The sequence below is a fragment of the Silurus meridionalis genome, chromosome 26, assembly GCF_014805685.1.
Source record: "Silurus meridionalis isolate SWU-2019-XX chromosome 26, ASM1480568v1, whole genome shotgun sequence".
NCBI classification, from domain to species: Eukaryota; Metazoa; Chordata; class Actinopteri; order Siluriformes; family Siluridae; genus Silurus; species Silurus meridionalis.
The window spans coordinates 6,174,978-6,196,221 of record NC_060909.1 but is presented as its reverse complement, the minus strand read 5'-3'; the positions used below and the strand labels follow the sequence as shown (position 1 = coordinate 6,196,221).

General features: G+C 36.2%; 1 protein-coding gene across 2 annotated transcripts in view; it reads right to left on the bottom strand.

Annotated features, from left to right (window-relative positions):
• Window positions 1-17,338, bottom strand: part of uacab (uveal autoantigen with coiled-coil domains and ankyrin repeats b) — a 54,390-nt gene extending 37,052 nt beyond the window's left edge. For both annotated transcript variants that reach the window (XM_046840417.1, XM_046840420.1), the window contains exon 1: window positions 17,169-17,338. In XM_046840417.1, coding sequence (XP_046696373.1) covers window positions 17,169-17,216 — 48 coding nt within the window. In that variant the 5' untranslated portion in view covers window positions 17,217-17,338. The remainder of the gene's footprint in view (window positions 1-17,168) is intronic.
• Between the last annotated feature and the right edge of the window lie 3,906 nt (window positions 17,339-21,244).

Here is a 21,244-nt window from a genome sequence, read left to right as displayed (position 1 = left end):
ACACACACACACACACACACACACACACACACACACTAACATATACATACACATACAGGGACAGATGTTCAAAAATGGATGAAGCTAAAAAGTTTGCCTAATTCCACCTTTTTTTTTTTTGTTTTTTGCAATCCGCCATTTCTGACTTTATTTCTCATAAACATCCAACATTTCTGGTGCATCCTGTTGGTGTATGAACGAAGCTCCTCTGCTTCATCTGTCTTGTTCGGTCTCCTCCAGAACTGATTGTTAGAGTTTTTTCCATGGATCGAAGGCTTAAAACCTTGATTGTAACCCATTTTATTTTTTTTTTTAAAACAATAAAAAATATATTATGCATGGCCTCTTAGGACTTCCAGAGAAATCGGAAATTGATTCATTGTGACCTGTAAAATTATTCTAAAATTTTCCCCCACATTTCCTGTAAACTTGTTTTAATATTAAGCTGAAACTAGTCTACCACAATTTTGACAAAACATATCCCATATCAAATACACCAGGCATAACACCAGGTGTAAGATAGGGTCCTTGTAACAGTGACCGAATCCGACAAAATGAGGCATGAACAAACAAACACACCTTAGTCTGAGTTTATGATTAGTGACAATCATAAGGACACGTAAGGACTTGTCTTTAGATGCTGCATCTATAACATTCCTGCTTTATTTCTTTTAGTGTTTTTTTTTACTTCTCTCCATACATCCATTCTGTGTAAAAAAAAATCTGGGATTTACAATTGTAGAATTCATGTTGTACCTCAACTCTCCTCTAGAGGACAGCACTAATTCCAACCATGAATCAGCATCATAATCAGAATAAGTATTATTAAAGTATTTATTATAGTTTACTAATAAGCAATTTAAATAAATATCTGATGCAGTAGAATGTAAACTAAGAAAAGAAAGAAAAAATTATTTTGCATCTGACCACGTTTATCATAAAAAAGTGAGGCAGGCCCGATTGAGATGGTTTGGACATGTGCAGAGGAGGGACATGGGGTACATCAGGAGGAGAATGCTGAGGATGGAGTCACCAGGAAGGAGGAAAAGAGGAAGGCCAAGGAGGAGGTTTATGGATGTGATGAAGGAAGACATGCAGGTAGTTGGTTTGAAAGAGGCAGATGTAGAGGACAGTAGTATGAAGACAGATGATCACTGTGGCGACCCCTATAGGGAGCAGCCAAAAGAAAAAGAAAATTCTGTTTAATTTCATTTTAATACATCAGCTGAGTTTTGCTATAGTCTCTCGAATTGTCCTGGTAAGATCAGAGTGTGTGCGTATATGTGTATGTGTGTGAGTGTGCGTGCATATCGGTGTGTGCCACATCAGCAAAGAGATAAGCTGGAGCCCCACCCGTTGTCCAGACACTGCTGCAGGACTTCCCACAGGCTCTAATCCCTGTCCGCTAAACACACACACACACACACACACACACACACACACACACACACACACACACACACACACACATCTACCTCACTACAAATGCTGCAATATACATAAACTGCAATATTCACAAGAGATAACATGCACGTTCACACTTCCATACATTTTCTCCTTGAGGTGACAGATTTGCTGAGCTTCAGCGGTATACACAAAGATAGATCACCTACATACAAGTCCTCACATCCAATAATCACCCTAATCTTTACACACCATCTTCTGATAATGCTAAAAGGTGTTGCTATTAATTATACTTTCAGTGTGAGTAATCGCATTTAAATTTAGACATGATTTCTCTCATGTTTTCAAAAATGTGAACACAAAAGCATGTATTGTTCAAAATTAACAAAGATTGTGGCTCAATTTGGGCCGATTCCTCTTGCCAAATTGTCTTTAATTACACAGGTTTACAAGAGTCTCTCGTATGGACTCACAAATCAAAGTCAGGAAATCAGCTAGGCTAATTGTTTTTCAGTGCTATTTTCCTTCAGCTATCTTCTTTTTCAAAACAAGGTATTGAGTTATTCTGCATTATAGGGCAAAAGGCTTCAAGGGCTTATGAGTGATGAGATTAGATTCCCTTATACATTGTTCACCTCAGTCACTTGCAGTCGCGTATCCTAATATTCCGGCCTTCAGAGGTCACTGTGGGTGTGGTGTTCTTGGGATCGCACACACGCACACACGCACACACACGCACACACGTACACACGTACACACGCACTTCTTTTTTTCTCCAAACATGCCATGCTACATTTTTCCTATATTATTGTTTCACCTTTTGTTTCAAAAGTGTTTGGGTTTTTTTCTGAATGACATGCCTTGACCCTCACTTGAACCCCAAACCTGTTCCAGCATTTCCCTGTGCACAAAGCCAGCTCCTTGAAGGCATGGTTTACATGGGTTGGAGTGAAATGTCTTGAGTGGCCCTCTATAGAGCACTGACGTCAACCCTACTGAACACCTCTGGGATGAATTGGAACACTGAACTGCACTCTAGACCTCCTCACCTCACCTACATCACCTGACAGTACTAACACCCTTGTTCCTGAATGAGCACAAACCTCCACAAACACCCTCCAAAATCTAGTGGAACATCTTCTCAGAAGAGTGGAGATTACTATAACACCAAATTGGGACTAGATGTGGAATGGTATGTTTAATAAGCACATACAAATCTTATGGACAGGTGATCACAAGCGTTTGTCCAGATGTTGTATGTGTATAGATTTGAAGTGGGTAAATGTAATGAAAGGATATTTAAGAATAAATACTCAAAACAAAAGCTTCAATTGTGATATTTAGCAAAATCCATATTTTTGTTTTGTTTTTGTTTTTTCCCTCTGCCTTTTTCGCAGGCTAAATCATGGTCTAAAATCACTGTTTATTATGTGGCATAGTAGATTTCAGGATTACAATATAATTATCCAAGTCACATCCCCAGCAATCTCACAACGACCTTGATTTCCTACCGATGCACTAAATCCTTGAGTGAATAATTGAAACATGAGATTGCACCAGGTTAAATACAGAATTAAAGCTAATTAACTGGTATGATCTGCATTCTAATGTGGTACCAACACCACGGAGCAGGCTGCATCAGAATCCATACTACAGGAAGCTATTTTCAGTCATTTTACAAAATGAAAAAGAACCTTTAAGTTTAATATTTGCCCACATAAGCTTACTTTCATTTCACAGAATCATGCTCTCACATGCTCATCCTTTTCAGCAATATTTATCTTTAACTGAGCAATCAAAGAGGGCAATCGCAACTATGCCAGATGCCAAAACAATTCTAATTGTGTTACTTCTGTATTTTGAGGAAAGAACTTATCTATAAAAAATAAATACAAAAATAAAAACCTGCGGCAGCAAATCAATAATGTGTAAATAATATTATATTATGCTCAGTTGTAAAGGGTTCTTTTTACTTGACATATGTACTTTTACAGCACAGTGAAATTCCTTCTTCGAATATAGCAGCGATGTTAGGAAGCTGAGGTCATAGAACAGGGTCCATAATAGGGTGCCCCTAGAGCACAGAGGCTTAAGAGCCTTTCCCAAGGCCCCAATGAGTGGCACCTTGGCCATACACCAGAACTTGAATTCCCAACCTTCTGATCAGCTACCTAGAACCTGAACCACTGAATTACCAACCTCCTAAGTTTTTGCATATCCCAGCTTGTCAGGAAGGAGGGGTCAGAGTGCAGGGCAGCCATGGTAAGGCACCACTTCCCTGTATAAATGATCAAATTTGTCTGAGAGTGTATACACCAGAGTGATTGAGGATTTAGGGCCTTTCTCTGGGGCCCAAAATTGTCAACTTGATAGTGATTGCATTTGAACTCACAACCATTCAATCAGAAGTTGAATGTATAACCACTGACATACCACGCCCACTTGATTTGCCAGCAATGGAAAAAGTACTGACACTAGAGACAAAAAATGCAAAATAAACATGTTTTCACAAAAAAACTGTATCAACAAGCACATAATATAAAGACATAATCCAGATCCTAAACATAAATATTGGACACAAATACCTCCACATGATGATTCCATTAAAAAAGTTTATCATGGCAATCCTAGATCAACAGAATCAATATAAAGACACATCCTCATTATCCTTGCTGGAAACCTATCTAACAGGTCAAAGGTCTAACAGGTTAATGCACTTTTAACAAACAGAAAACTATCAGCATTTACCACTTACGCCATAACTACTACCAGGACATTGCCAGAAATATCTAATGCTATTAGGTAAAAGCATTTCTGTCACTTTTTCTTTTTTTTTTTCAATCAAATGACATTTCAAATATATTCTGTAAAGCATTCATTCAGAGCACTTCATAACTCTGCTTGGCCATTATAGCCTGCAAAACTCCAATTATTTAAAAATATATTCCACCTGCATGAACCACAGAGAGCCAGAGAAATCAGTCAGTTCTTGATCACACCTGCAACAGCCCTTCAGAAAATAACATGAGCTGAATTTACAGAAAGGAAAAAGCTAAATAAAGTTTGGAAGCGTGCATAAAGGAAAAGAGAGGCAGTATGAACTCTGCTATGAAAGTTAATGTTACCATCACTGGCATTTGTCATGAGAGCTGCGATCGCAAAGTGCGTATTTCTTGCTCAATACGGGTTAATGCTATGGTTTACCTGGTGGTGTTCATCAGTGGTGTACGAAGTACACAAACTTAAATTCAAGTAAATAGTAAAAGTGAAATTGCTCCCTTTACACTTTCACTTGAGTAAAAGTACAAAAGTATTTGCCTTCAAATGTATTTAAGTATCAGAACTACTATGATATATTAGGGCTATAATAATCATTTCTGTCACAAGACTCTTTGCATAATCAACTTAGTTTATGTAAAAAGGCCGCAGATAAGGTCATGAGTGTTGTGGCAATTTACATTTGTTCCTCTCAAAATGTTTGTGCTAAATAGCTATCCACTGAATGTATACAAAACAATCAGGATGACTGCAAATCAAATTTATTTCTGCCAAGGAAGTGCTAGCATAGAAAAACAAATTTTACTTCATTATCTTATTGCAAGGTATCTCCCTTATCTTGAGTCTCGCCCAAAAAAATGTCATAGTTTGAGCCCATGATGTTTGTCTTGTTCTGAACTGATAGAAGTAAAACCCAATGACTTATTATAACCTTCCTGACAGCACAAGCTAGTCAGATATTTTCCTCTCACCAATCACCTGTGGAATTTCCATCTACAGACGCATACTTTTTTTTATCTCATTCTGAGAAATCGTCCCGTGTGAATTTAAACAGAAGCAGTTTCTACTGTAAAAGACTGTAGAAATGACATTCCTTATAATCTTACATTCCAGTAATCATGTTAGTTCTCTCTCTCCAGTGTTCTGTATTGTTTAAAGATTTATGATCACACTCATGAGATCACCCAAATGAGGATGGCTTCCCCTTTTGAGTCTGGTTCCTCTCAAGGTTTCTTCCTCATAACATCTAAGGGAGTCTTTCCTTGCCACAGTCGCCATGGCTGCTCATCAGGAGTAAATGCACATCGTTCACCTTAACTGTTAAATTCTTTGAAGCTGATTTGAGACTGTTGTGAAAAGCGCTATAGAAATAAACTTGACTTGACTTGCCCATCCGGTACAAACACAGATGTCACAATCAAAGTCACACTTTTGTTTCATTCTTATGGTTGATGTAGAAGCTCTTGACCAATAACTGCAAGATTCTTTACTGCTGCCACATGATTGGTTAACCACAAAAACATTTAGGTGTCTTCAATAAAGCGAATGTTAGAGAAGCAGCCATTTTTACATGCGTTACAACTTCGCAATGTGAGCAAGCTGTTATATCTTTACCATAGTAAATCAATGTTAGAACACATGCTTAGTTTTGCTAAAGGTGCAATATGTTGCCATGACAACTTTGTTCTGGTCATCATGACAAATATATGCACGTATGCATTTTGCTGAAATACAGAATGATGCATAATTGTATGTGATTGCAGACTACAGAATAATGAGTCATGCTGAAAAAAACATGAGGACCTCAGAAGAATGGAAGTGAATCATGGTCATATAAAGGTGTGTGTGTGTGTGTGTGTGTGTGTGTGTGTGTGTGTGTGTGTGTGTCAGGCAGGACATGTGTGGGCAAGTAGATGAGGATCTTTTTACTAAAAAACAGGCCTATTGCTGTTGCAAGGACATTCCAAGTGTGTTCAGCAAAAATGTTTTTAAAAGGAAAAAAAATAGTCATTTGAACATGAGCACCAGCAGCGGATGACACACTTGGTTTTAGTTTAGTCACATTTTTAGAAATGCGCGAACTGAGGTGCATTAGATTTGTTTCTGTCTTAAAAGATAACTGAGCATTACAAGAAAGGAATTGAAAGTAAAACTATTAGCTACTGGCTCATGTAGGTATAATAAAGTAATATTTTATAACAATTACATTATTATATTGTTACAGATTTTTTTTTTACTGTCCACTGATGCGGTTATGAACATATTACTATATTATTAGTATAGTTATAACACTACTTTATAGAACAAATACAAGACACCTTCTATATGCATTTGAGATATGAATTTATACACACACACACACACACACACACACACACACACACACACACACACACACACACGCTAGTCATTTTAATGCGGTAAACAAAAGCACAGCGCTGGATGTGACCTTTCTCTCAGTCCGAGAGACATTTCTATTGCATGCATTAGCTGTGTAAGACGAGCCGATATGCGAGGTGCAGTCGGAGCTCATGCTTTGTCCTCAGGCTGGCCCTGAGGGAGGAGGAACTTTGGAAGGCGGGACGGAGAGAGAAAGGGATGGAGGAATGCAGTGATCAGGTTCTCAGGACAGAGGAGGAGTGAGGGAGTGAAACCGAGGTATGCAGAGGGAACAGATAAAGCTACAGGCCTATTAGAACTGAGAAACATCTGGTGAGCATATTCCAGCATTCCTCTGATACGGTTCTGCTGTGAACCAGTGAATGGTGACCTATTCAAGAGTAGTTCAATCTTTTAAAAAGCTTGAAAAAGAAATAAATAAATAGCGAAGCACAAGTGCGCACAGACAACAAACAAAACGTTATATTGCCAATCTGTTTAAAAATAGCATTATGCTTTCTAATGCAATATTAATCAATTTCATACTATTCTTTTGATTTGGGCAGGATTTTATCTTTGAACACAGCCCGAAAAATACGGCAGGCCTAATTGCTTCAATTCATTCTTTTTGACACAAAAAAAAATTAAATAAAATAATAAAAAAACACCAGGTGCCGCGATCAAGAGCCTTTCGATCTAATAAAAAATAAATAAAAAAAAAAAAGACACCTTTTCCAAAAACCTCGTACTGACGAGACTAAGACACGGCTGCGATCGGCGCGGGATGCCCAATCTAACCGCGTCGGCCCGGGGCCCCTGAGACTACTTGCTTCACGAAGGGGATAGGGTCTGCGCTTCTAGACTCCACATCCATGAACATCTCCGATTCACCTGGTAAAGTTAGAAACTTAATTTGACTTTTCTCCTCTTTGATCGGCATCTTACAAGGACAAAATGCTATATTTGAAATATCATCAGTAAATCTCAGCACGTGCTTTACGTTTGTAAATTGCAGGTTTTGGACCTGCTTAGGGGCAAATTCTTTAGATGTTTTACACACGGCTGTCTTTCTATCGCGCATCACACAGTACTCCTACACGCAGGGCTCAGACTACATCATTATCTCTGTTGTGCATGTAGACAGACAGCAGGGAGAGAAAAACTATCTGAGCAGAATACCATTGACTTAACCCTTAAAGACTCCACATAGGGATTTTAATTCTGGATTATAATAACCTTGACCTGTGATGCATTCTAACCTTATTGAGAAAGGTAAAAAGAATAATTTACATTTTATGGCATTTGGCAGACGCCCTTTTCCAGAGCAACTTACAACTGAGCAGGTGAGGGTTAAGGGCCTTACTCAAGGGCCCTGCAGTGGCAGCTTGGTGGTGCTTGGATTTAAACCAAGGATCTTCCAATCCCTTAACCGCTGAGCTCCCACCTCCCTGAATCAGTGTTGCAATGAAGTATGGAATTACTTCTATCATTCCTCTAATAAGCTGGCGGGAATCTGTTCAATATTTTAACCACATTCTACGATATATGACCAAATGTTTGTGGATACCTGAACATCAAACCCACATTTCCCAAACTGATGTAACAACACACACCAATCCAAAGGAAGTCTCTGTATTCTCTAGAATGCAATATTTCCCTTCAACAGAACTAAAAAGCACAAACCTGATCCAGCATGACTGTTTCTGTGGACAAAGCAAGCTCCATAAGGACATAGTTTGTGAATCCTGGAGAGGAAGAACTCAGGTGGCCTGCACAAAAAGCCCTAATCTAGCTTTCACACCAAATTTACAATCACATAATTTTGTAGGTAAATTTGCATATTGACAAATGTGTTTTTTTTTTTATTATATTCTTGAGGTACTGAAACTCAATCTGAGCAGAGCAATGTTTATCGAATGATGTTGGCATTTCATTATACAGGAATGTTCTCGGTAGATGCAACCACAAAGACAAATTATTTTTAGTTCTCCATCTAGAACTTTAAAAGTCTGGTTTTTCCACATCAATAACCACAATAATCAGCATATCATGAAACTAGAAACAGGAAATAACGTTAGAACCAATCAGATTACTCAAATGAACGTGGACAGCTTCCACAACTGATGCAGACCAAACAACGGATCAAGAAGGATCCATGAAGAACAGGTAAGGTCATGTTACTGTTAAAGGCACGTTTTAAACTACAAAATCGGCTTGTCCCATGGTGAACATCATTTGCTGGTGCGTTGCTGAATTGCATTATCTGTATGGTGCTTATATGAAACATTCACTGAATGAGGAAAAGGAAAAGTCATTGTTTGTTACAGCTTTATTGTATGTCAAACATATAATTAAGCCAGTTCATCTGCAGCATTTGCATTGAAAAAAAAATTATAATAATGCCACACATAGCTGTCACACCCTGTGTCGTTTTTTTTTTTTTTTTTTTTTTGCGTGTTTCTATTACAATCACAAAAATAATGCATGGCAAAGTGAGCTAGTAAACACCATGTTCCTAGTAAAACCAGTTTCAGATTATCTGGAGTGGGAACAAACAGACGGCTCTTACTCAACACCTATTTCGATTGAATAAATCACTTTAAACTACCACACAAACACTCAGACTAATTTAAATATTTATTATTTAAAGCAACCAAATTAAAATAATTCAATTGAACAGAATAAAAAAAATGGAAATGACTTGAGTTAGGGTTCGGAACAGTCTCGAGTCTGTTGGGACTTGTTTGTTTTGAGTCACTTTAAGAGCTGCGTAAAAAATATAATCATATGCTCTGTAAGATTTCGTTGATTGAGTTATGACTTGCAGCCCGCAGCCATGGAACGGCTTTCACCTCAATCACACTCCCACCGCCTAGAATATCCAGACACTTACTCAAGATAGGATAACATTCTGTCCACTATTACAGTTTTCCAGCACTCAGCGTGGGGTCTCACACACGCTCAGCTACGCAGAGAAGCTTTTTCACTACATTCACTACAAACATTTTTCACTTAAACATACCTTTGGTGTAATCAGCAATTGACCGTTCACACAGTTTTCTAAGCTACACAACCACTCAATTTTCAGCAACTGCGAGTGCGAGTTATACTTGTAGCCTCACTATTGTTTTACATATAGACTTTATTAGAGGTTAATTAATAGTGAATTTTACCAATACCGATAGCTAGTTTGGATCCTATTTGCTGATAACGGATTAATCGACTGTCTAGATGTCCGAACTAGAATTGAGTGTGCTTTACAATTGTTTGTAATAAAATAATGTGCGTCAGTCAATGTCACTTGAGAATGTACTTTCTTGCCACATCTTAATAGAGCATGTCTATGAAGTTTATATAAAAGCCAAACAAAATAAGGAAATAAGCAATAAGGAAAAGAACTGTCATGTAAACTGCTGTTTGAAGGTATAATTGGAATAGTAATAGAAGTACTGTAATTATGTTATAGCCAAAAGTTCCATAATTCCAAAGTATGAGGCGATCGGGTGATGGAGGAAAATGTATGTAAGAAATTTAGAAATACTTTTGAGCTGTCTAAGACAAAATGACTGTAAATGTGCATTACTAATTGTTTTTATATTAAAGGGGTCGTAACACACACAGTTTTGACCAATCTTATGCTAATCTTCAGTACCTGTAGAGTAGTACTGTATCTTCATATCTCAAAGAGTCTTTAGTTCGATCAGATTTATTAAAGAAAGATACAGCTTTAAGCTTCTCTCCGAAAACAGTTGAGCTCCCAGAGGCGTGCTGTGGGCGGAGCTAAAGAGTGACAAGCATGTGCAGCTTTTGCGTAGCCATTGTCTACGAGTTCTGACAGTGCTGTAAATGAAACGGAAACAAAAACTTTATAGTTTAAAATAAACTATAGCTACCAATCAGATCCAGCCGTACATTTCTGATTATCTAATTATACACCAAGAACAACAGCATCGACAACGACTACAGAAGGACGTGTTTATACTGGTAAATAATTAACAAGGTTCTCCTTCCCTCACATCCAAAAACACACTTTTATGAGAAATTCTCGTCCTGTGCAGAACTGTTGATTATTTCCGTTACAGAATGAAGCACAGTGATGAGCATCCTGTTGCTCTGGTCTGTGTGTGCATGCTCTTCCAGGGGAAACGCCCATACAAGGATTTCCGCCCTTCATGATGTCAAAAACTAAAACATATACTGTAAGAATCCAAAAGTTGTGTATTTGGCACAGAAATACTTTTTTTTTTTTTTTTACTTTGTTGTATTTTGCATGAATTTTTACATTTGCTTGATTCATGTCCTAGTTACAGTAAACATGTTTGTCTCTTTCTCATTACAGAGTCATTTGTTAAAACTCAATGTAATCGATAGAGTTTAGGCTCTAAATGTTTTTACGCAATATCCCTTTAGGGCGTTCGTTTAAAAACCAAATGAGCATGGAAGTGCAATTCCTAACGCACACATGACTTTGGAAGTCTTTTCTTTCTCAACCCACAGTGTATGCTTCAGTTCACACAAGGTACTACCCAAGTCATGGTTTCCCAGCTGGATTAAAATGGACACCATGGTTAAAAATATACTTGATGGCCATTAATTAATGCAAAAATAACCTTGATCATGTTTGTGCTCAGAATTCTCAATGCAAATGGGAAGGCAGGAAAGGGACAAGCGTGACATAATCTCGCTTTATGATCTGCTAATTGCTTTAATTACTTTGTTAAGATGAAACTGATCACGCTGAAGCCAGACTCTCAGATATTATGTGAAATACACTCCGAGCTTAAATGCTCTCGGGAGATTCACGAGCAGATCTCCTCTATCTGACACTGGAATGCTGAAATATTACACAGCACCCTGTCAGGCTAGTTTTACACAAATGTTTAAAGCCTGAAGAAGGTTCAGAGATTATTACACAATATGTACTGTGCTTGCCGAAGGCTAAAACAGCACTCACTGAGATACAGGGAAATTCTGCTCTGTGAGTGACCTAGTTCACTTCTGTAGATGTTGACTGGCTCTTACCAATAGCAGGATTTTCTGCTCTGGACATGCCAGGTGTCAGACTGTCCCAATCAGTGTCCGGTGTCCTTAAGTTACTACTGAAATGTAGATGATTGATAACCTTCATGCATGCTTGATACATGATAAATGTGTAAGGAATAAAACGTGTGTATTGCTATATAAATCAGTCCCTGAATGGTGTAACGAAGCCCATCATGAAAGAGACAGACTTACCACCCCCAAGTTTGTTGTTATTTATTTTTTTATTTGTTTATTCATTTATTTATTAAAAAACAGCACAGTCCTCGAACACCAAAGCAATTTGCAAAATATTTGCTCTTTTGTTTTATTATAAGAAACATCAAATCATGCTTTTTAAACATTGACAGTTACTTTAAATGTTGTTTAATATCCATGAGGCAAAAATATATTACAAAGAAAAACTTGAACATGGAAAAAGTCACAGTTCTGAAGACTTTCTGGTGGCTTTTATAAGCGCTGACGCTGGAGACTCCTTACAGAAATGTTGACCATAACATCATATTTTTTTTTGTTTTTCAGGCGAGATCTCGTGTGGGACAACCGACAAAGAAGTCCCTGGGAATGATCACTTTTTTCTAACTCTGGCATAATAGATGTGTGTAGATATAAACCTGGGATTTGCCTTGCTGATAGCACTGCTCTCAGAGCTACTTCTGGAGAACAAAACAATTACAATCGGGTTTTAATGAATAAACAATGTTTTTGATAAGAAACACTCTCCAATAACGCATTCACACAGCACATCCAATATAGAAGAAGAAAATTACAGCAGCTGTTGTTTACTCAGTAGCCACTCTTGCATGATGTGTGTGCAATGCTGAATAGTCACTAATCCATGAACACCAGAGATTACTCACTCATTTACTCACTCACTCACTCACTCACTAATTCCTTTTTATTAAGCAAAAATCCAGAAGCAGAAAACGATATCATCCATGTCCTTTCCGCTGGCCTATGCATCCTCAATTAATCAATGTAAAAAATAAGTCATTTTTATTCTTACAGGGCAGCAGGGGCTTTCTGGCTTGTGTCACATGGAGCACACGGAGGCTTTATATCACACACATGCCTTTGCTCACACTGAACAAAAAGAGACGTGTGTATAATCTGGCTGCAGAAAGACATTTGAGTTGAAATGTAGCTCAAGATAAAAAAATAATTATCTTGAAATTAATGTTTTATATTATTTAGTTATATAGTATATTAATATATACTAGATATATACAGTACAGACCAAAAGTTTGGACACACCTTGTGTGTCAAACTTTGGTCTGTACTGTGTATATATTATATATACAGTACAGACCAAAAAAGGTTGGACACACCTGTTCATTCAAACAGTTTTCTTTATTTTCATGACTATGAAAATTGTAGATTCACATTGAAGGCATCAAAACAATGAATTAACACATGTGGAATTATATACATAACAAAAAAGTGAACTGAAAATATGTCATATTGTAGGTTCTTCAAAGTAGGCATCAAGAGAATGCCAAGAGTGTGCAAAGCAGTAATCTAAGCAAAAGGTGGCTACTTTGAAGAACCTACAATATGACATATTTTCAGTTGTTTCACACTTTTTTGTTATGTATATAATTCCACGTGTTAATTCATAGTTTTGATGCCTTCAGTGTGACTCTACAATTTTCATAGTTATGAAAATAAAGAAAACTCTTTGAATGAGTTTGAATTATATAAAAGTTGTAAGCGTCACGTGACCATGATTAATATAATATATACAGTGTGTATATAATATAATATATACACACACACACACTGTATAATATAATCATGGTCACTTAATGCTTAAAACGTTTTTTTAAGGATGTTCAGGTTATAATAAAACACACCAAACCAGATGCCATGATGTCATTTGTTAGCTTTAAAAAATTACCTAGCTAAGCATCTCCAACAGGTGACTTCTCAAAAAGAACATTACATTTTTACTAGCCAGTTTCATGATAAAATTATTATAAACTCTGCATGTTCGTGCTGTAAAATTTTTAGTCAGCTTGTCAGCTTCACTGAGACTAAATGAGCACTACATTCCCCTGGACCGATTATGCCTCCTAATTACCTATAAACAGAACCATTTCTATTGGCTAGAAAAAGCTTTTAGACATTTCATGCAAACAAGTTTTTTGCTTGCTGTTAAAAATCACTGGACGTCTGCTATGTATCTGGTAAACTGGAGGTGTCGCTGACATCCAAGTAACGTGTTCCGCTCAAAAGTCTCTACAGGCTAAATATATAATAAACAAACACGGCTATCAAATAACTAACAATGCCCTTTATATAAAATGGGCCGTAAAACAATAGGAATAATTTGTGTAACTGCTTTCACAACATATAGATTTATCGTCATTTAATACGAAACTAGATATTTATTAGCCAGGAAGCTCATGTGGAGTTTTATAATGTAGCATTTATTAGTATGAAGAATTTAAGTAATACGTGTAAACTTACTCCTTTATAGTACATACAGTCATCAACCCCATACACTGACTGCAGCTTCACTTACAGCTACCTATATATAACAATCCACTAGTATGGAAAGAAAAAGAAAATTACTCAGTAATGTAATTGGTATAATTTTGTCTCGATGCTTTTGACATTGGAAGAACAGGAGATTAATAAATCTAATCAGAAGAGCAGGACGGATTGACAGATTCATTCAAGGGTCTGTTATAATGTCAAATAAAGGTATAAAGCCAAAATACTTACATATACTACAATATCATTCGATGGTTAGTTTTCCGAAAACAAACACTAAGCAGTCATATGCTAGAATAAACAATTATAATCAACCTGAAATCCAATAACCTGGAATAAACTCATCCCATCTATGCTAAAGCAGTTTAGAAAGAAGAAGGAGATACAGCGATTGTTTATTACGCTGAGAATTATAGTACTGATTGTCAGTGTTGGACAATAAAGAAGTACATGTAATTCATTACTGTACTTAAGTAGCTTTTTTGCACATCTGTCCTTTACTGAAGTATTTCTTTTTGGTTAGACTTTTACTTTACGGCAAGTCGAATATCGTACTTTTTACTTAAGCAAACATTTTGAGAGGAATAAATTATTAAAAAGGAATGAAACTCCTAATAAAAGAAACTACTGACTCTAACTTGCCACAAAACCTTTGGCCTTAATTGCACTGTTTTTCTTTTAAGTAGTTGAAAAGGAGGTTTTGGGCTCATGATATTTGTACTGCATATCAATCTGTGTTTGCCTCATTAATATCATTCTATTAATAGATCGCTGTGCCGAGAGTAACATTAGTGTCTTTTCACATAAACCGAGTTGATTAAGCGAAAGTCTTGTGACAAAAATTATAATAGGAAGATTAGAGCCATAATAAATCATAGTACTTTGGATACTCAAGTAAATTTGAAGGCAAACACTTTTGTACTTTTACTCAAGTGAAGGTTTAAAGGGACACTTTTACTGGAGTCATATTTTATCGAGTGGATCTCTACTTTAACTCAAATACATGGTTTGTGTACCTCATCCACCACTGCTGAATAGATCACATCTCTGAATTTTTTGTGATATCACGTAAAAGACCAGTAAACAGCAAAATGTGTAAATTAAGCGATTTGACGAGCCCACACAGTGTGTCATTATAGCAGAGGAGTTGGCAACAATACACTTTTGGGAAATGATTGTTGCACACACACATCACATGTATTGTGGCATAGCTGGATGTTATATTTTCCTCAGAAATAAGAGAAGCAAATCACACACCTGCATATAGAATTACTTTGTATCTCCAGATGTTTAACTGCTTTGTCAGCGGTTCCAAATCAAATTTTTTGTCTTTAAGTTTAATTCATGTGTGTGTTTGTGTATGTTCAGGACACTTGATGGCTCATTTGCCACTTCCCAGGGTGAATCATGAACAGAAATCATCTTCCAATCCCACAAGATAGCGCTTTTTAAGAAGAGGTGCTGCGTGTTGAATAAATCCCAGAAGGGCTGAGAAACACTGATAAAGCCGGCATTACACATCACTGTGGCTCTCTGTGGCTCTGAAGAGCTTTTTCACCCCCATTCAAAGCACAAGCATGACAAAAGGCCTTTCAGTAAGTGGCCTTCTTCCCCGAAACACAAAGCTAGGCTCAGGCATTCATTCACATGTAAATGGAAGAGGAGCACAAGCACCAGGCCGGCACAGCCCTGAGCTGTGTTTAAGTCCAAATCTGCTCCTGTTCTTTGGTTTCCTTCACACAGGCATATTCCCCAACCACGTTTTCAGGAGCAGAGGAACTGGTTTTCCCACAAATTCACACAGAACATGGAAAATTTAGACACGAATCTCAGCTCAGGATACTGGAGTTGTGAACTAGCAAGCCATAGCAACATATTTATTGTTTTGGTTTTGGTTTTTAATCTAAATAATGTCAGCTCAAGAGTTTGGTACTGTACATATTCAGCCAAAACATACACCCAGCCCTTACATTTCTCTCATAATTCCAGGTTATACACAATCTTCCTAAAAATCTTTGATAAACTGAAAGTTTGACAATGGTCCTATTTACTTGTTCTTTTTCCATATTATCTGGATTGATACCTTTGTTTTCAGATACAACCGTGTTTCATTTGCAATGTAAATACAGGTATGTTTCCATCCAAAGAGACGTGGGGATACTAACTTTTGCATCCCCGAGACTAAATTATGAACGAACCAACATAAAAAAAAAAAAAAAAAAGGGTTGATTGAAATTGTTGGATATTTAAGTGTGTGAAATATGAAAAGAAATTTCAATGCCAGAAACAGTCATTTTTTCGGGGCAAGGCACAACAGGTAGAAACAACAAGATGTCACAATCAATCATATTTTTGGATCAAACTGTAAAATGTGTTGTTTTCTTCCATCTCCAATTAGAAGCAGGTTATAAAACCAGTTACAAAATCGCTGGATTTGTTTATGGCTTTACATGAGATTAAAATAATTATTACATTTATACAAAGACCAACACCTTCACCCCTGAGCCCCCACTTCCCAATAAACACAGTCAATTCTCAAAATGACTTAAAAATAGCAATGTTTTTTTTTTTTTTTTTATTTCATTGCATTATCATATATGGATGTTTATTTGTTTAGAAAACAACAACTGATATCACAACTAACATTATAAGCGGTTTTGTTTGTATTTTATTTAGGTGCGCAAACTGATGCATATGCAATTAACCAAATCCTTATTTAAATAATAATATAGTAATATATATTTTTTTTAATATAAGTAACCAAATACTAGGGTAATTATTTTTTATTTATACTGAGTTCAATTGTTTTGTGTGGTTTTAATTGTTTGTTTGTGTAATAACATGCATGAGGTATCAGTGTAATAAATACACAGGCAGTATAATGAGGTCATCATATAAGCGGATTTTCCACTAAACCCCGAAACTCAGTTCCCAACACTGTCCCTGAAACCGAAACCGAATTAATCAAGAAACGCATCAAATCGGTTTTGTACAGAGCGCGCGCCTCTGTCCGCCTCCGCGCGCGTGTAATCCCCGACACGGAAACTTTCCCAAAACCAACTTAAACTTACTGTGATGGTGACTTCGTGCCTCTTCAGCCGGTACTTCAGGCTCTTCATGCTTGCTGCTCCTCTGTCTGTCTCTGATTAAAAGTTCAGGTAAAGCTGGAGAGTTGAATAAAGTCCAGGAACGGACTTTTCACGGTGCACGGCCTCGTCCAACGTGAACGCGCTTTTCTACATCAAACCACAGACTGCAATTTTTTTCCTTTTTCTTCCACCTGACGCGGACACAACACTGAGCCAATGAGCGAGAGGAGAAATACAAGCTGTAGCCAATCAGTGACCATCAGCAGGGCAGGACTTCCGTGTCTGTTTAACGTGGAGTTACAACCTGCCCCCTGATGACGTCACTCGCACCTGAGCATGAGCAGGTCTTGCTGTTGATTCAGGTGGTGATGTGTTTCCACACGAGGTTGTAAAAGGAGTGAAGCACGCACCAGTTTCTTTCTAATATTATACAGCTGCGTAATGTGTGTACAATCCAAATGCCCAACTTTAAGAATTGTGAATAAAATCTTAAGTAAAAAAATATATTAATGATGATATGAAACTGTGTTTATTATCTACAGGGAAACTGAGGCTGGGGCGGGGAAGTGTGAAAACAGGATAAATGAAGAAAGAAAATAAATTCAAATAAGAGATAAGACATTTGTGCATTATGTTTAATGGAAGAAATTCACACACATATATATATATATATATATATATACATATATATATATATATATATATATATATATATATATATATATATATATATATAAAGAAGCAGAGTAATGAAGTGTTGCATTAGTTAGACTGGAGAAAGGAAAAGCAGCCAACAAGCACTCAACACCTCTGTGAACTCCTTAATAATGTTGGACCATTCCAGGTGACTACCTCATGAATCTGACTGAAAGAAATCCAACAGAGTGCAAATCTGTCATTAAAGCAAAAAGTGGCTACTTTGAAGAATCCAAAAATATAAAGATTTAATAGTTTTTATAGTTTGGATATGTTCTGTATTAATGTATATTGCAGAAGAAGAAAAAAAAAGCTCTGAAGGAGAAAGTGTGTTGAAACATTTGACTGGTACTATAAGAATATTAAAAAGCAGTTGAACAGTATACTCAAATACCTACATCCAGTTCAGATGACTTGCAGCACTACATGTGTTTTTTTTATTTTTTGTACACTACACTATAAAGTAAAGGTCCTTTTTCCAGAAATAGTTTTTCAAGTAATTGATTGACTTTTTCAATCAAACTCATCAGATAACTTTTTTTTATATCTTATGTTAACACTTGTGACATTTGAAGTCAGTTTGTCATGTCTTGCTGTAAAAAACATATAACAGTAAGTCCAAACACGTTGCAGTCAAACCCACACACCTTTAATGATTACAATACAGTACAGTGTAGATGCTTTTGCTACTTATATACCCACAGTATATTTGTTGCCCTCTTCTGGCTTTATTGAGAATAAATGAGGGGTTAAATTATACCCCCACCCCACCCTCACCCTGGTCCAGTGAGGCATAACAGAGCACTTAGCAAAGCTCCAGAGCAAAGCATACTTTTGTGTTTTTTTTTTCCAGAACTAGAAAAAACACAGTCTGTGCATGCTCACTCTTTATTTACTCACATTTTCACTGAATTGTGACATTTTATTGCTTCTTTTTGGGTTTGAATTAAAATGCCCTTAAAGATGGCAGATTCTATGATGTAGAGTACGGCAGCACCTGAGGTTTTTTTATTAAGAAATGAATATGATCAAATTAATAATAAAAAAATTTGTTTCTTCTTCGAGACTGTAATCGTCATCTCACAATTTAGGATTGAAGAAGTTTGACAAGATGGAATGAAGGTAAGTGAAAGCAGTATATTCAAATAAATACTAAATATTATTCACATGTATCCACTTGTAATCTTCTTAACGGAGTGTGATAATTTCTCAATAAAGACGACATTATATTAATTACCGAACACAGTTGTAGAGCATACACACAGTCTTTCACTCACTGATGCAGATTAATGACAGCACTGATCTTTATTATCACCTTTTGTTCTATTTTATATGCTCTTGTTTTGGTTTCATTTTAATTTGTGATTTCAAGCTTGATTCATTTTGGGATAAAAATAGGAATTAATTTAATTGGGAAATGAGTATTGATGAAAATAAAAGTCAGTGAGGAAATGAAATGAAAGTAATTGGGGGAAAGTATTGTGAATGTCTGCAAATATGTCCTTTATCATTTAACCTTAATTTCATCAAAAGAAAAGAGGAAAAAACTTCAAGGGTACAATGACAAGTTTTTCATCCCCAGAACTTAATATTTTACAGCTTTTATTTAAACTGAATTAAGATGATTAAAGTTTTTTTTTAACTTTATGGTCAGAGTGATGATGATGATGATGATGATGATTTTATATCAAGTTATAAAAAGAAGAAGAAGAAGGAAAAAAACCTAGAATGCATAAGAACTAGAATGCTGGACACTTTTACATACAAAACAACATCTTAAATACATTATATTGCTAAATAAATTCTAAATTATTTCTAAAAAATTTTTGTAAATATAACAGCAAATGGTCAAATATATACAAGATATAAAATTAAAAGAAGATTAAACTTTCTTTCCGCTTCTCCCATTAGGGGTCGCCACAGCGGATCATCCGCATGTTTGATTTGGCACATGTTTTTATGCAGGATGCCCTTCCTAATGCAACCCTCCCTTATTTATCTGGGCTTGGGACCGGCACTAAGAGTGGCTGGGGTTGGTTCCCTGACCGCGGATCGAACCCGGGCCGCAGCGGTGAGAGCGCCGCATCCTAACCACTAGACCACCAGGGACTCAATATAGACTATAGATTATAGATTGTAATAAATGTTAATAACATGCCAGATTAGGTAAATTTGCCTTGGGCATTATTTAAAAATCAATAATTGTGCTTAAGAAGTAAAAATTTCATACTTCATCATAATACGTTATATTAGCCATCGTTAATTAGAACACAGGTTGTTAGGTTTTCAAAAGCAGTAACAGTTTTGCAGCTGTGGGTGATGCACACAAAATATTTTGCTGATCAATCAAGACTTCTGATTGGTGTTGGGATTTAAAAAAAACATGTAATGATGTTTTGTTTTGCAGACAATGAATTAAAAAAGAAGATTTGACTTTGCTTCTTGGTAGTTATGGTGTATGTATGTAGAAAGAGGGGGATAGCACTTTCCTCTGATTGAGTCAAGATGTGTTTCAGCATCAGCACCTGTGAAAAGATGCAAATGTTTGGCTTCACGTGTCTCAGAGGAAGCACGTGTTAGCATTAATCCACTCACCAAGCTGATGGGTAAAGAATAACAGACAGGATATCAAACTGGGGAGAAGAAAAAGCAGTCGTTAAAATCAATCTGTATGTAAATAAAAATCAAAGAAACAAATATAACATTCATACCGATAAACTGGGGACCTGTAATTGAATATCTCGTCATGTTTTCTGCTTACTTTTAAAACATGGAACTCTTTACAAGAAATATTTTTTTTCTATATCTACATTATGCTATACTTTTATGGTACCACTGCTATGATGGAGTTTTCTGAATTTACTGGTCCTAAAAGAAGACACTTTATTAAAAAAAACAAAAAACATTGCTTTCGACATTAAACATTTTGCTTGCCCAGCATGATCTTAGCCTTTTGCAGAATGTTAACGGGCCTAACATGCATCCATTTATTGACATTTAATGTCAGAATGATCACAAAATCAGAAATAAAAGAGAAGTCCACAAATGAATGGCAGGCAAAAGCCCTTTTCGAGGGTTTTCTTAAAATCCTGCATTATGTTTTTACACAAAATTCAAAATATTTGCATTTCATATTTAAATTTTTCCATGGTCAAAATAATTACAAAATTAGATGAAGAATTCTGGAGAAAATTCAGAAAGGATGTGATAATCTGATAACCATGAGATAAAAACTAGTATTAAAATAATAAAAGCAATTAAATAAATGATAAAGAAAAGATAAAGTCCAGTTCTTAAACTGTCCTATATATATATATATATATATATATATATATATATATATATATATATATATATATATA